Source organism: Gracilinanus agilis, chromosome 4 (genome assembly GCF_016433145.1).
Source record: "Gracilinanus agilis isolate LMUSP501 chromosome 4, AgileGrace, whole genome shotgun sequence".
NCBI classification, from domain to species: Eukaryota; Metazoa; Chordata; class Mammalia; order Didelphimorphia; family Didelphidae; genus Gracilinanus; species Gracilinanus agilis.
In genome coordinates, this window is record NC_058133.1 from 16419773 (window position 1) to 16434831 (window position 15059).

General features: G+C 41.8%; 1 protein-coding gene across 1 annotated transcript in view; it reads right to left on the reverse strand.

Moving 5' to 3' along the window:
- NFIA (nuclear factor I A) overlaps positions 1-15059 on the reverse strand; it is a gene marked incomplete at its 5' end in the record, with an annotated part of 248847 nt that overhangs the window by 53253 nt on the left and 180535 nt on the right. Inside the window, one exon of the mRNA XM_044671853.1 lies at positions 3632-3723. Coding sequence (XP_044527788.1) covers positions 3632-3723 — 92 coding nt within the window. The remainder of the gene's footprint in view (positions 1-3631; positions 3724-15059) is intronic.

Consider the following 15059-nt stretch of genomic DNA (forward strand, 5'->3'; position numbering starts at 1 on the left):
AAGGCAATGGGGGTTAAATGACTTGCCCAAGGTCTATTAACAAGTATTTTCTTTTTCCTTTTTTTAAACCCTTATCTTCCATCTTGGAGTCAATACTAAGTATTAGTTCCAAGGCAGAAGAATGGTAAAGGTAAGGCAATGGGGGTTAAATGACTTGCCCAAGGTCTATTAACAAGTATTTTCTTTTTCCTTTTTTTAAACCCTTATCTTCCATCTTGGAGTCAATACTAAGTATTTGTTCCAAGGCAGAAGAATGGTAAAGGTAAGGCAATGGGGGTTAAATGACTTGCCCAAGGTCTATTAACAAGTATTTTCTTTTTTCTTTTTTTTAAACCCTTATCTTCCATCTTGGAGTCAATACTAAGTATTAGTTCCAAGGCAGAAGAATGGTAAGGGCAAGGCAATGGGGGTTAAATGACTTGCCCAGGGTCTATTAACAAGTATTTTCTTTTTTTTTAGCCCTTATCTTCCATCTTAGAGTCAATACTGTATATTGGTTCCAAGGCAGAAGAGTGGTAAGGCCTAGGCAATGGAGGTTAAGTGACTTGCCCAGGGTCCCACAGTTAGGAGGTGTCTGTGGTTAGATTTGAACTCAGGACCTCCCATCTTTAGGACTTGCTCTTTATCCACTGAGCTACCTAGCTGCCATTATTATTATTTTGTAAAGAAACCACTGATGGGTGCGTTTTTGTGATGTCAAATACAGAAACTGAGCTATATTCACCCCAGGCCATGAGATCAGCCTTAGAGGGGGTGAGGGTGGGGGTCCCACTGAGGAGTGGGAAAAGGGATGGCTAGCTTTCAATACTGGAAGGGCTACTGCATACGAGAAAGAGCCCCAGCCAAGAGAACCAGTGAAGGTCAGGAAGCGATTCCTCGTGATTCGATTTGCCTCCTTGGAGGTGGTGGGTTCCTCCTGGCTTTAAGGAAAGGTTGGAAAACCTGTTAAGAACGTCATAGAGCCGGGCTTCTTCCTCGGGCCCAGGTTCTACTAAATGGCTCCGGAGGTTCCTGCCAATAATACAAGCTTCTTTGCTGTCTAACTTCAGAATTCTGTGACTGCAGTTTTGATAGGAATACTTGAAATAAAACAACAACAACCCGGATTCCTTACTTTTCATCTCTTGTGTCTGGCATCCTGGTGAAAACTTTGTTAGGCAGCCAGAGGTGTGTAGTGTGTGTGAGAGAAAACCGAGTCTAGAATCAGGAAACCCGAGTTCAAATCTCTTCTTAGACACGCACTAGCTGTGTGACCCTGGGAAAGTCACCTAACCTCCGTTTGCCTCAGTTTCCTCATCTATAAAATAGGAATAATGACAGTACCTAACTCCACGGTTCTTTTGAGGAGCAAATGCAGTATATGTAAAGAGAGCTCTACAGCGTATATTATTTGTAAAGTTCCCAGTAGAGGTTATTATTATTATTATTATTATTACACACATGAATATGATCATAGGATTAGACATTTCAAGTTGGAAGGGACCTCAGAGGTCACTTTCTTCAACTCTCTCGTCTTACGGCTGAAACCCAGGGAGGAATCACAGAGAGAGCGCGCAGAAGAGGTCCTCAGGGACCATCCACGTCAACTCCCTCACCTGATAGATGAAAAAGGTCCATAGAAGGAATGTGACTTGTTCAGGGTCATACGATAAACTCTAAAGGACTATAAAGAAACCAAGAGGAGTATAGAAGCACAGATTTAGGGGCCACAGAATGCAAGTCTCTTATTTTACAGCCGAGGAGACCAAGTCCCATGGTGGGGCAGGGGTAGGGTACGTATCCCGAGATGGAAGGATTATAGACAGAAAGCTGGAAGTCCATCTAATGCAGCTTCTTGATTATACAAACGAGGGAACCGAGCCCAGGGAAAGAAAGTGAATTAGCCTAAATCACACAGGGTAAATGACAGATTCACTGGGATTCGAACTCTGCTCCCTACTCTTTCCACTACAACATATCTTAGAGGAAGACATCTACTCGATGGGACTTCACAGGGATGTGTCCACTCTATGGAGCTACAATCTAGACTGGAACTCGAGGTCAGTGTTCAACATTGTCTGTGCAAAAAACCCCAAAGGATAGATAAACACAATGTGAAGCTACCATTTTTTTTTGGGTGGGGGAGGCCAGTATTTACTGAAGAAATGGGTGCATACGGCCACTTGAAAAAAACTTTTTGAGAAATAGAACAAAACAAAACAAAACTTCCAAGTTCAGTTTTCTTGAACCTTAATGGAGAAACCCGAGTGGCCGAAGATATATTAGCTGCACATCCTGAAAGCCTGTTTTCTCTATTTTGGTTGATTCTGGGGGACTTAAAGTCATTTTTCAAATCACGGAGAAGTCTTAGACATCTCCATGTCGGTGCTGGACTTGGAAAGTTTTATAGGAGGCGCTGAAAAGGGAGGCTTCTATCCTAATGGTCAATTGTGAGCCGGATTCTAAGGGAAGATGTCGGGAGTGGAAGAGTTAATTCTCCCTCCTCCTCCTCCTCCTCCTCCTTCTCCCTTACCTCTCTCATCCCTCACTCCCACCCCAGCTGCCTGTACCGCTGGTTGTACTTTCTATGACCCTTCTTCATGCAGGGAAGGGCTCAAGTACAGCGTCCCGTAACCCGTACTTTGGACGTAGCCGTAAAACGGAGCCCTTTGAACAGGGGGCGGACAGTCCCGGCAAGGCAGAGCCATCCTGCTTATGGGCATCTTGTCATTTCTTACAGGCATGGATTAATCGTGAGCAATAGAGGAAGCTTCTGGAGGTGGCGTAGGCATGCACTGAGAAGACAGAGAAAGCACGGACCTTCTCGGACATAGCAGTGGAGCAAGCACATGTGGGCAATCCCATCCTGAACGTGAAAACTTCTCTCTCTCCCTCCCTAATGGCAGGGTGTATTTTTTGCAAAGTTCCAAATCTCTTGACTCAGTTTACCTTTGGACCCCAAATGTCCAGCATTGTTTCTTAAGTGATCACAGAAAGCTATTTCAAGATAATTGACTCACCGTGACTATTCTTCACTCCGTAACCCTGTGGGGAAATGATTCTAAGGCAGCAGCTCGGTGCTATTTGGGGACGTGATCTTCTCACCTACCTAACCTCCCCATGTAGCGCCCCAGCCCCCTATTCGGTGCACCTGACATCTGGCTTGAATTAATCGCTAACCAAACTGCCAATGACTCTATTTTGGATCGACCTCAAGAATTCAAGGGGGCTCATAAAATGCTTTCTTTTTCCAAAGGGACAAATATCCACTATAGAAAGGGTCAGCCTGGGCTCCATGTTTAATTAGGAAAAATGGAGAAAGAGCTGCTGGTTTCCCAGTGGCCAGGGTCAAATGGAGGGAAAATACAGGCAGCTCGAGTGTGGCTGACCTCCTGGTTCTACTTTTTGGCTTCTCCACAGGAGTGGCGGTGTCTTCCTGGCCCCCGGAAGGCTTCTTCTATACCATCCCCTGACGCGGGAAGCTCTCCCCCTTTTCGCCCCTACACGTTCCAGGTAACACTCTCCCTCACATGTTCTAAGGATTCATGGGACATTAAGGAAGCGGGACAGGCTGGAGATGAGGGACCCGATGGAGCTGCGCCAAGTGATCAGCGGAAATGCACCAGATACAGAAAAGAGGAGATCGGCCCACCTGTGTCTGTTGAGGGATATTTACAAAGCTTGGATCCCGGGGTCCAACACTGACGAATCGGTTTGCGGGGGAGGTGCTGGGTGTCGAGTAAGCTGTGAAGGGAAGGGACACATGCGTTCAGGGAGCAGCACCAGAATGCACACAAACAACACCAGAACACACATTCTCAGAGCCCAAGCAGCTGATTCACAGAGAAATGGGCACACATTGGAGCTTGCGAGCGCCATCTAGAAAATAACAAAGAGGGGGCGCAGGGGCGACCATTTTTCAGGTGACACTGGGTGAGGGGGGCATCTTGGCGTCTTCCCCCTCCCCGCACCCCCTACCAAAATCAGGTTGCGTTGGCCAAGAACGCCGTCTGCATTTCACCGCATCCAGCAGACCCATCACCCTTGGCCTTTACAGCACAGGGGAGAAAGAAATGAAGTGGGAAGAGCAGCAAAGCTGTTCATTTTACAACTCGGCTTTTCACCCTGCGGATGTGGGAAAGCCACAAAGTATTTATGTTGTGCTATAATGCGAGGAAGACCTTTTTAAAAAAGGGAGGAATTCAAGGGTTCTGGGGGAAGGATGAAAAACCCATTTTAAATAAGCCCCTTTTCCAAAACACCTCCAGAAAAAAAGAACCCTCGCCTTCTGCATGTACATTCCGCTAAGGCCTAGGAAGATTGTTGTGGCCCCAGCGCCATATTGAATTGGCTCCATCTTTCTTCTGCTCTTCACAGGGTCCTCAAAAGTTTGAACATTTTTCAGCCTACTTTCATTCAAAGATATGAACACCATTTAGAATTGGGATTCTTAAGGTGGGGTCTCTGAAATTATTTTTTACATATTTTGATAACTTTATTTCAGTAGATTTGATTGCCTTTATTTGATTTTCTGCATTTCAAAATGGTATTCTGAGAAGGGATCCAGAGGTCTTACCAGAATGACAAAAGGGGTTCTGGACACATACAAAAGTTTCAGAACTTTGGATTTAGAGGGTTCCGTTACTTTGTGTTGTTTTCAGTGTTTTTTGACCTGGCTATGACAAATCAATGGAAGCTCATGGACAAGAGATCCAGAGGACGGGGAGGCTTTCAGGAGGAAGGGACCTTCTGCACCGGAAGGAAGATCAACACTGATGAGCTCACAGATAATAAAATCAGAGATCTATGAAGGGCTGGAAGGGGCCACCAAGGTCAATAATAATGAGATTATAGACTAGTGAATCCTAAGTCTAAGGATGGAAGAGACCTTAGAGACTCTTATGCCCAACTTCCTCATTTTTTTAGGAAGAAACTGAGGGAGGCCTGGGTAGGTGAAATGATTTGCTCCTGGTCACATGGGTAGTATTTGCACAGATAGGAGCCACAGGAATACTGGAGTAATTTGTTCATGAAGTCATCACATAACAACAAGGTCCAAGGATCACAGATTTAGGCCCGGGAGGGACCTCAGAGGCATCTAGTTGATATTTTAGATAAAGGAACTGAGGTCCAGAGAGGTGAAGAGCTTCCTCAACGTCACCCAGGTAGTAAAAGGCAGAGATGATATTTGAACTTATGTCCTCTGGCTCCCAAATCCTGGGATTTTAAATAATACTGAGGGAAACACCATACCTCAGTCAAGGGTTGTAAGGTGACTAGCAAAGCCTTATGCCTTTAGTTTCATGAATTAGAAGGAACACCACAGAGGCCGGTTTCCATATTAAGATGCTTAACACAGTGCTTGGCACATCGTAGGTGCCTAAATAAGTGTTCTCTGACTTCAGGATCCCACAGGGCACCGCAGGGGGAAAAAGGGGACACATTCTGTTAACCAGATCAAAATGATAACCCCTTCTCATATCAAGGCTAGCTCTCTCTCAGGAAACCTTAGAGAGTTAGCCTTTTATGGGAATTCTGCTGTAATGATTATGACAAATTCATTTCCCAAACACCTAAAAACAATTCAAAAGAAACATTCTTTATTTGGATTAACTGCAAGCTATGCTTTCAAATACAAGGGTGACAGATTCAGCCATTTTTGAGAACAAGGGGAATAGGCTGTGTTTTTTTTGTTTTTTTTTTTTAAGCATTTTGCCAGATTATTTCCCACAGGGAACGGAGAATAGTCTTACCCTATTTCCTTCTTTCTTTCTTCCTTTTTTTTTCCCCTTACAGAAATGTTTTCCCAGGTCTTATTTCCTTTGTTAGATATATCCTGAGATGAGGCTTTTACCATGACTAACATAAGTGCCCTTAATGTTCTTTTTGGTAGGTTGTCATGCCTTCCAGTGAGGCATGGGGATATTTTTTTAAGTTATATTAAATGACTATTGTATGGATAGGGCTGGAAAAACCATTCATTGTGTAATTATTCCTCATAATAATTTTCCATGTAATGAGAGAAGCAGGGTAGCTTAGTAGGTGCCAGCAAAATACTTTCATAATGAATGTTTTGTTATAGCAGCATTTCTGGCATTGGGGTTTGGTATGTATCCCTTTCTTTTTTCCTTTTCTTTTTTGATTTTTAAACATGGATTAAACATGTCGGTGTGCTAGGGAATAGGCAAAGGCCTCCAGGAAGGTCTTTAGTAAATTGCATAGATGGAAGATTTATAGCAGGAAATGGATAAAAATGGACATGGATTAGAGGGTGTGGATGGGATCTGATTGGCAATGGTATGCACAGGGAATGATAGGTACCAAGGGAGGGAGATGAGATGAGATGAGATCACAGGTTCATGGAAGGACCAAATGATGGAAATATTGTGTATTTTAGCATTTATTGTTAAGTCATGATTTCAGAGGATCAGAAATGAAAGGACTTAAGATCTAGAGGCAGAAAGGACCCTGGAGGCCCTAGGACCCAGTCCTCTTATTTTGCAGATAAGGAGACTAAGGTTCAAGTTAGGGGAAGTAACTTAGGATAATAGAAACCTAGATTTGGAGCTGGAAGGGCTCTCAGAGGCCACTGAGTACAACCCTCTCACCTACAGATGAGAAAACTAGAGGTGAAGGATTTCGAATAATGAGACCTAGTACTGGAAGGCCCTCGGGGGTCATCTGGTCAAATCTCTTTATTTTACAAAAGAGAAGAAAAGTCTCAGGGTAACTTCATCGAAGTTACACAGGCAGAATTAGAACTCTGGCTCCAAATCCAGTGTTCCTTTTTTAGGTTTTTTTATTTTGCATCCCTGATTAGAAGTCACTGGAGAAGAGTTGTAACTCTTACAAGGGAAAATCAGCAATTCCTCCTGCTCCTCACAGATTTTTTTTCTGGGAAAATAAACTGAGAAAGGATGCCCTACTGAATTGAAATCCTCCCATTAGTTGTTTTTTTTTTTGTTTTGAGTTGTCAAGTTTTAAGAAATTTCAAGAGCAGTGCATATCTCTGAATTGCCAGTTCCTGGCACCATATTGAACCCACAGTAGGTATTTATTATTAATAAATGCTATCTGAATTAAATTTAGTGTGCTGGGTGGTCTAGGACTGCTTTTGAGTTCTCCTCACTATGAACTTAATTCAATTTAACAATTCATGGGTTGGGGGTGGGGGGAACTGGGAGGAATAGAGGGGAACACGGAAAGAAATACCCTTTCAAGCTGGTTAGTGGGTTAGGACAATATCCATTCTTTCACACTTGAAATGTTAGATGGATTAAAGAAAAATATGAGGGGAGGGTAAGTTAAGGTTATAGGTTCAAATTAGCAAAGCAGCTGCTGATTGGGAACACCATCCCATTAACCTACAATTTGGAGCCCACAGGAAAACATCATAGGACCCCAAATAATTTACACACACTTAAATGGTGGAATTTCCAGAGATACGTCTACCGGAATGTCATAGATGAAAAAGCAGCATGGCACAGTAAAGACAGAGCCATCCTTAGAGTCAGGAAGACCTGAGTTTGAGTTTTGCCTCTGATGTGTAATGGCTGTATTACGGTCCTCTAGTGACTTAAGTTCTTGGTTCCTCCAAACAACTCTTTAAGGCTTTAAGTTATGGACCACCGGACACAATTTGTATCAGTGGACAGTTTCCATGCCAGGAGATTTCCTTATGGATGAAATCACAGGTTTGAACCAAAGAAAAGAAAAGAAAAGCAGAGCACACAAAGAGAAAAGAAAAGGAAGAACAAACAGGAGGAAAGGAAAGAAGAGGAAATGGAAGAGGAGAAAAAGAAACAAGGAGAGAAAGTAAGTGAAAAGGAAAGTTGAAAGTGGGGAACAGGTAAAGAAGAGAAAAACTATATTATTGTTTTCTCAACTAAGGATTTCTTAGGTTTTGAGTGATAAGACATGTATAAACCAGTGGAACTGCTTGTCAGCTCCATAGGGGAGAGGGAAGAGGGGAGGACAGGGAGAGAACATGAATCATGTAACCATGGAAAAATATTAAAAAAAAAATTAAAAAAATCTCTTAAACAAAAACAAAAAACAAAAAAACCTAAGAATTTCTGATTTTCCTCTGATTCCTTAAAAAAAAAATACAGTCTCCCTCCCTCCAAGAAATGCTCATTAAATACCTAGTATATGCACAAGCATTGGCTTAGGTGGGGTGTGTGTGTCTTGTGGGAAGCATGGTGAGGGAAGCTTAGGATGTAAGCTCCTTAAGGCCAAGGACTCTTTCTTGTCTGCCTTGGTTTCACCAGTGCCTCGCACAGTCAGTGCCTGGAATATGGTAGACACTTAAAATATACTTCCTGAATTGTGGCACACAGTAGGTACTTAATACTTCATGAACTGTGGTTCATAGGAGGCACTTAACAAATACTCCTCACATTGTGGTGCACAGAGGGCACTTAATAAATACTTCCAGAATTATGGTACACAGTAGGTATTTAATAACTACTTCTTAAAATGTGTTATACAACAGGTACTTAAAAATGCTTCTTGCATTGAATCTAAGACAGTTGGCTCCCCATTCTGCTTCGAAAACCCCACAAAGGGGACTCCACTTTCACACTGGTTGTTAAGAATCTCTCCCACATGACTCATTTTCATGTTTAAAACAAGTGATTTATCATCAAGTGAGTGGAAGTCTCGTGTGTGCCCAGTGAAATTCAAACAAAGGAAGGCTAGGTGTCGAACGCCCCCTCCTAAGTTGGGGAAGTGAGGGTCTAAACAGTGCTATCAGCCCTGGCAGGGCTGTCTAAGCTGCCTGGAAAAACAAAGGGAGTTCAGGAAAATAGGCTCCATAGAATGCCTGCTTCCGGGAAAAATGGGATCCGGAAAGAAGGGAAGGAACTCAAATTAATTCTCCATCATTTTTGTTGCGCTGTCCTGGGCACCCATTGAGCTTACAGCTGGGCAGGTTCTGTGAGCTGAGATGATGTCATGGCAACTCAGATTTTCCCACTGAAACAATGAGGTTGGAGAGAGGGACATTTTGTGCCTGAAGAAGGAACTGGTGCGGCTCAGCTTTCTCTAGTCACAGACACACACCCTGTTTAACAATGACCGACCTTTGCTGTGCAGAGTTTACTGAAGTGTCTGAGGGACTGGTGAGGGAAGAGAATAAGCACTTAAATGGGACCTACTATGTGCCAGACACATAGTAGGGGCAACACAAATGTGCTAAGCACTTAAAAACATCATTCTGTTGTAGGCTACCTTGTGACTGCAAAATTATTCTGGGTTATACTGATTCTTCCAGCTCAAGTGAACTGTCTTCAGCAGCCTTTCTCATTTGGACTTGTAGGTCCTGATTTTAAACAAAACATGCCTGTCTTTAAAGGCTATGTGCCCTTCTGCTACCTGAATTATTATTTCATCCTCTCCTCTCTGACCCCCTTGTGGCTTCAGGATTTGGAAGAAAAGGAAAAAAGAAACGATGAACAGTAGTGGTTTGAATCAGATGCTTAGAATACTCAGTTTGATCCTGAATATACTAAATAAAAAACTTTCTATCTCAGCTACAAGTCTTGTACTTGCCTTTAAATGGAATTATGTAATTCTCACCTGAGCAGGGATTTCAACTTTAATCAGCTAATTCTGATTGTTTTTCAGGCTTATGTGACTATAACTGAATTATTTTTAAGAACTAAATGAGAGAGGTAGCTTGATGTAACAAAGAATAATTAAAGAGAATCAGCAGAGGGGGGCAGCTGGGTAGCTCAGTGGATGGAGAGTCAGGCCTAGAGACCGAAGGTCCTGGGTTCAAATCCGACCTCAGACACTTCCCAGCTGTGTGACCCTGGGCAAGTCACTTGACCCCCATTGCCCACCCTTACCACTCTTCCACCAAGGAACCAATACTCAGAAGTTAAGGGTTAAAAAAAAAAAAGAATCAGTGGAAAACCTTCACAATATCCTAGACTCTACAACTGACTGGTTTCATGATATGGGGCAAGTTACTAGACTTCTCCAATCCTCAGTTTCCTTATCTATAAGAAACATGAGTTGGACTGAGTGAACTTCAAGGTTCCTTCTGACTCTCAATCAATAATCCTATAATCCTAAAAGCTACAGTCCCATAGAGCAATCAATCAATCAATCAACAAGCATAGATTGAGGGCTTTCTAGGTGCCAGGCACAGCAGAGGCACTTTCTATGGATCTCTATCAGAACAACTTATACATCCAAATGGGTATAAACCTTCAAAGTGGTCCCTTTGGGGAGATTATCCACTTACCCCAATGAAGTTCAAAACATTTTAGAAACTCCCTTTTTGATATCCATCCAGTCACAGACTCAGAACTTAAAGGGGCCTTAGGGTTTATCTAATCAAATCTTACTTTACAAAGGAGGAAAGTGAAGCCCAGATATGTCAGAGTAACTTTATCACATCCATAGAGATAGTTATGTGACAAGGTCAAGATTTGAACTCCAAATCTGGTATTCTTTAGACTCTACCAAGACTGGAATAAGATACTTTCCTTTGGATAAATGCCTTTTTATTTCTTCCTCTTGGGGTAGCTACATGGTGCAGTGGGTAGAGTGATGGGCTTAGACTCAGGAAGACTCATCTTTGTGAATTCAAATCTGGTCTCAGAGTACTAGTTGTGTGACCTTGTGTAAGTCCCTTAACCCTTTTCGCTTTACTTTTCTCATCTATAAAATGAGCTGGAGAAGAAAGTGGCAGATCACTCTGGTTTCTTGGTGAAGAAAATCCTTAGAAGATTTGGACATAATGGAAACTGGGAGATAACAACAGAGGTAAATATAAAGCTGGCCTCAGACAGTTCTTAGCTGTGTGACCCTGGGCGAGTCACTTAACCCTTCATTGCCTAGCCCTTATCACTCTTCTGCCTTGGATCTGATACTTAGTGTTGATTTTAAGATGGAAGTTAAGGGTTAGGAGAAAAGGAAATATGATCTTGTATATATGAAAGATAGAAATTATTTTATAACTGATGATGATGCTCAGTAGGGCTCCAAGACTTTGCACTGACTCCCAGGGCCATGATGCTCATTTTCGCTGCTTTCATTTACTCTAGACTAAGGGATTCTTAAATTCAGGGGGGAACTCGGGTTAAGCCTACCAATGCCTTTCTCAGTATAATGCTTTTAAATGCATGAACTAAAATAGCCCCACGTACTGGTTCCTAGACAATAGACTGACCTAGAAGTGAACCTAGAACCAAGGAAATAGAATTCAAACGTAGCTTTTTCTTAACTCCAAGTCCAGCATTCTTCAATTCTGTGACAAAAAGAATACAAGGCCTCCTCCTTCTTGCCTCCCCTACCACATATATACACACCCATCCGCATACACACATACACAGGTACATACGTAGGTACATACACAGGTACATACACTCACACACACAAACATAAAGAAATTCCCCAGACCCACCAGAGGTAACATGATACCTATTAAAGGGTGAATGAAGGAACTTTATTGATGTCTGACACTCTCTGTCACTAATTAAATAGTGCCTTCCTTTGTCCTTATAGTATGCCAAAGAGGTGCCTGGTGGGGGTTATAAACAAGGATAAACCGGAAGAGCTGGCCAGACTTGATGAGCTCTGAGATCCTTTCCATCTCTAGAGCTAAGATCCTATAGATTGTGGATAGAGACTCAAAATCTACTCTGTATTTCATATATACCTCTGGCTGCATTTCTCTTTCATTAGAGTGTAAGCTCTCTGAGGGTAGGGGCTCTTTTTACTTTTTCATTGTGTCCTCAGAATCTGGAACTGCACCCAAGGTAAGGAAATGCTTCCTAAGTGAGGGCTGGCCAATTGATTTCTAGGGAAGCAGAATCCTTGATGGATATAATAGGGTGATATCAAATTCTTCTTCTCTGCAGTACAGAAATAAATTCAAGCCTAATACAAGTAGCCATGCTAGTTTCTAAGTGGCTTAATGAGAAGAACTGAACACTCTATATTCAAAGGTATTAAAGTAAAGAACAGAACAGAAGGACCAGGCCAGGCAAACAGTTCTGTAAAATGATTTCTTGTAGCTCTCTAGTCTGGCAAAGAAAAATATGATAGAAGAGATTTCAATAATGTCCCTAGCTGAGTCAGTCTTTGGAAGGAGGAACCAAGCCACCCATGCCACCCAAAGGTGAGAGGATGTACCCAAATGCTCAATAGGTTATTTCCATCTTGATAATGCTAGCAGCTACAGTGGAGGCACAGTTCACAGTGAGTGACAATTAGACCGTGCTCTTCCGAAGAGAGAAGCTGAAGGGGAAAAGCCCTTGCTATACTTCCCAAGTTAGGAGGATTCGGAAATAAGTACTGCCTTTAGATTTTTTTTAAAAGGCAATAGGGGTTAAGTGACTTGCCCAGGGTCACACAGCTGGGAAGTGTCTGGGGTCAGATTTGAACTTAGGACCTCCTGTCTCTAGGCCTGAATCTCAATCCACTGAGCTACCCAGCTGCCCCACTGCCTTTAGATTAAGGCAGCATCTACATGCACAGTTAAGCAGCAGTGGCAAGGCAAAAACCATCTGACATTCATCTAGCACTTTAAAGGTTATAAAGCATTTTTGTATCCACTAGGTCACAAATGGATGCTGCAGGTATTACTGATCCCATTTTACAAATGAAGAAACTGAGATTCTTGGATGTTAATCTTGGACAAGCCACAGCCTGATTTTTCTCAAAGAATCTGAATCCACATCTTCTTAATTCCAAATGCAGTCTTCTCTCCATTTCCCCGTATTGCTCATTGGCAAGGGAGTTTAAGAGAGAGGAAAGCTTGAGAGTTTATTCCACTAACTGATATGGGGAAGGATGAAAAAATGCTTAGATTTCTTAGCAGATACTGAAAAATGGAGGTCCTTCTTCAGTGCACTTTTTTCTTTTGGATATGCCCCTTGGACACAGGAAGAGATATAGCCCACCAGACTCTGGTCCTAAGTTGAGTGGAGAATTTGAGGGACCCACATCATCCCTACTGTCAAAGTCAATAGAGGACATCAAAGCCACCAATGGCTCCAAATAGGGACTGGGAATATGTAGCAAAAGCCAAGAAATATGGGCACAAAACCAACTCTCATTTTGTATAAGAATCTTGATTTAGTAGGAAATACTAATCAACACATTCCCAAAGAATTAATTCTTTTTTTTAAAAAAAATAAAAACTCTTATTTTCCATCTTACAATCAATATTGTGTATTGATTTCAAGGCAGAAGAGCAGTAAAAGCTAGGCAATGGGGATTAAGTCACTTGCCCAGGGTTACACAGCTAGAAGTATTTGAGGACAGAGTTGAACACAGGACCGCTTATCTCTAGTCCTGGCTCTCTATCCACTGAGCCACCACTTCTCCCCCCAAAACATTAATTTTTGACAAGAGAAGCATAGAACACCACTGGAATGAGGGCAAAGAATGCTTTCTTTAACCTTAGCTTTTAGCATAGTGCTTAGAACACTGGAGGCAATTAATAAATCCTTACTGATTGCTCAGGAAAATAATTTTCATTTATAAATTTGATTCTTTGAAAGAAAGTAGATAGATGACAGACTCATGGAAGCTCAAGTTGGAAGGGCCCTTAGAGGGCTGTCAGTCTAGAAGCCACATTTTAGGAGAAGCATTCAGAAGTGAGGGTAGAGAAGAGGATGACTTAGGTGGTACAAGTACTAGAACTTGCTGTCATAGGTGCAAGTGAAAAAAGGTAAAATCAAGGCTAGATAGCAGGAAAAATGGAGAGCTGTTCAAAAGTGGAATGAGCCACTTGCCTCAGGAAGTCAGGAGTTCCTTCTTCCTTAGAATCTTCAGGGAATGGTTGAATGTCCTCTTTAAAACTTATGTTTTAATTTCTAATATGCTAAATATCAATGGATATAACCCATATAACCAAAAGTTCTTTGAGGTCCTTAATAATTTTTAAGAGTGTAATGAGGGGCAGTTAGGTATTTCAGTGGATTGAGAGCCAGACCTAGAAACAAGAGATCCTGGGTTTGAATCTGGTTCCTTTCAACAGGGAAATTCTCTTATTTGGTGAATTTCACTAATCACAGATTTAGAATCTTTGAGTCCAAATCAGTCACTTTACAGACAAGGAAACTGAGGCCCAGAGAGGGAAAGAGGTGATTTGTCCAAGATCACACAGGAAATAAGTGGTGTAACCAGAATCTGAACTCAAGTCAATTAATAAATATTTGTTTTTAAAAAATAATTAAATTTTTTTATTGATATATGTTCTTTTTACATCACTTAGATTTTTCCCCATATCTTTTCCCTTCCCTTCTCTGAGAGCTATCCCTTATAACAAAGACCTTTCTCAAGGAAAATGAATAATCTTTTCCAACTAGAAAAGAGTCTTAGAAATTATGAATTCTAAACCCATTAATTTTAGAGAAGAAACCAAGGTCTATGGCCATGAAGTAAGATGGTCAAGGTCACGAGCACACAAGAAAGTGGGTGAATGCTAGTGTCATATGCTGAAATGGCAAAGTCAACATTCATTTCCAGAGGACCAGGGTTCTGTCTACACCATGCTCATCAGGGTGGAGATGCTGCATAAGCAGATGCAGGAATGTTTTCATAAATTGTCACCTAAACCCCATTAATCTGGCCCCTTTTAAATGAGGTTCCTTGCATTATGTTTTATGAATGGTAGGTATTTGGGAAACGATCAATTGTCCGTTGAATGAATACGGTGACTAATTACCAAAAGAAATACCTTTTCTAATCTATTGTTTAAACTATACTGGCATTTATTATAAAAAGATGCTCCTGAGAGAACTTTCATTTTTAATACATGCAGGAGCTGTCAGAGGAAATGCTAGTTACTCTATAAATAAAATGCACTCATTAAGGTAAATGAGCAGAATGTAACTCCTGGGCATGGTTGTAAAGGTAGAACTGAGAAGTGGAGCCGAGAGTTTTCCATTTTCCCAAGATTCCCTTGGCACTAACGAATTGACATGAACCAGTCGGGTTTGTTAACCCCATTGTATACACGTCCAGGTCTTCTTCTTTGACTAGAGTGTTAGCTTCCTGAAGGTAGAGACTGTTTACACATTTGTCTTTGTCTTTTCAGGATTTAGCACAGTGCCTCT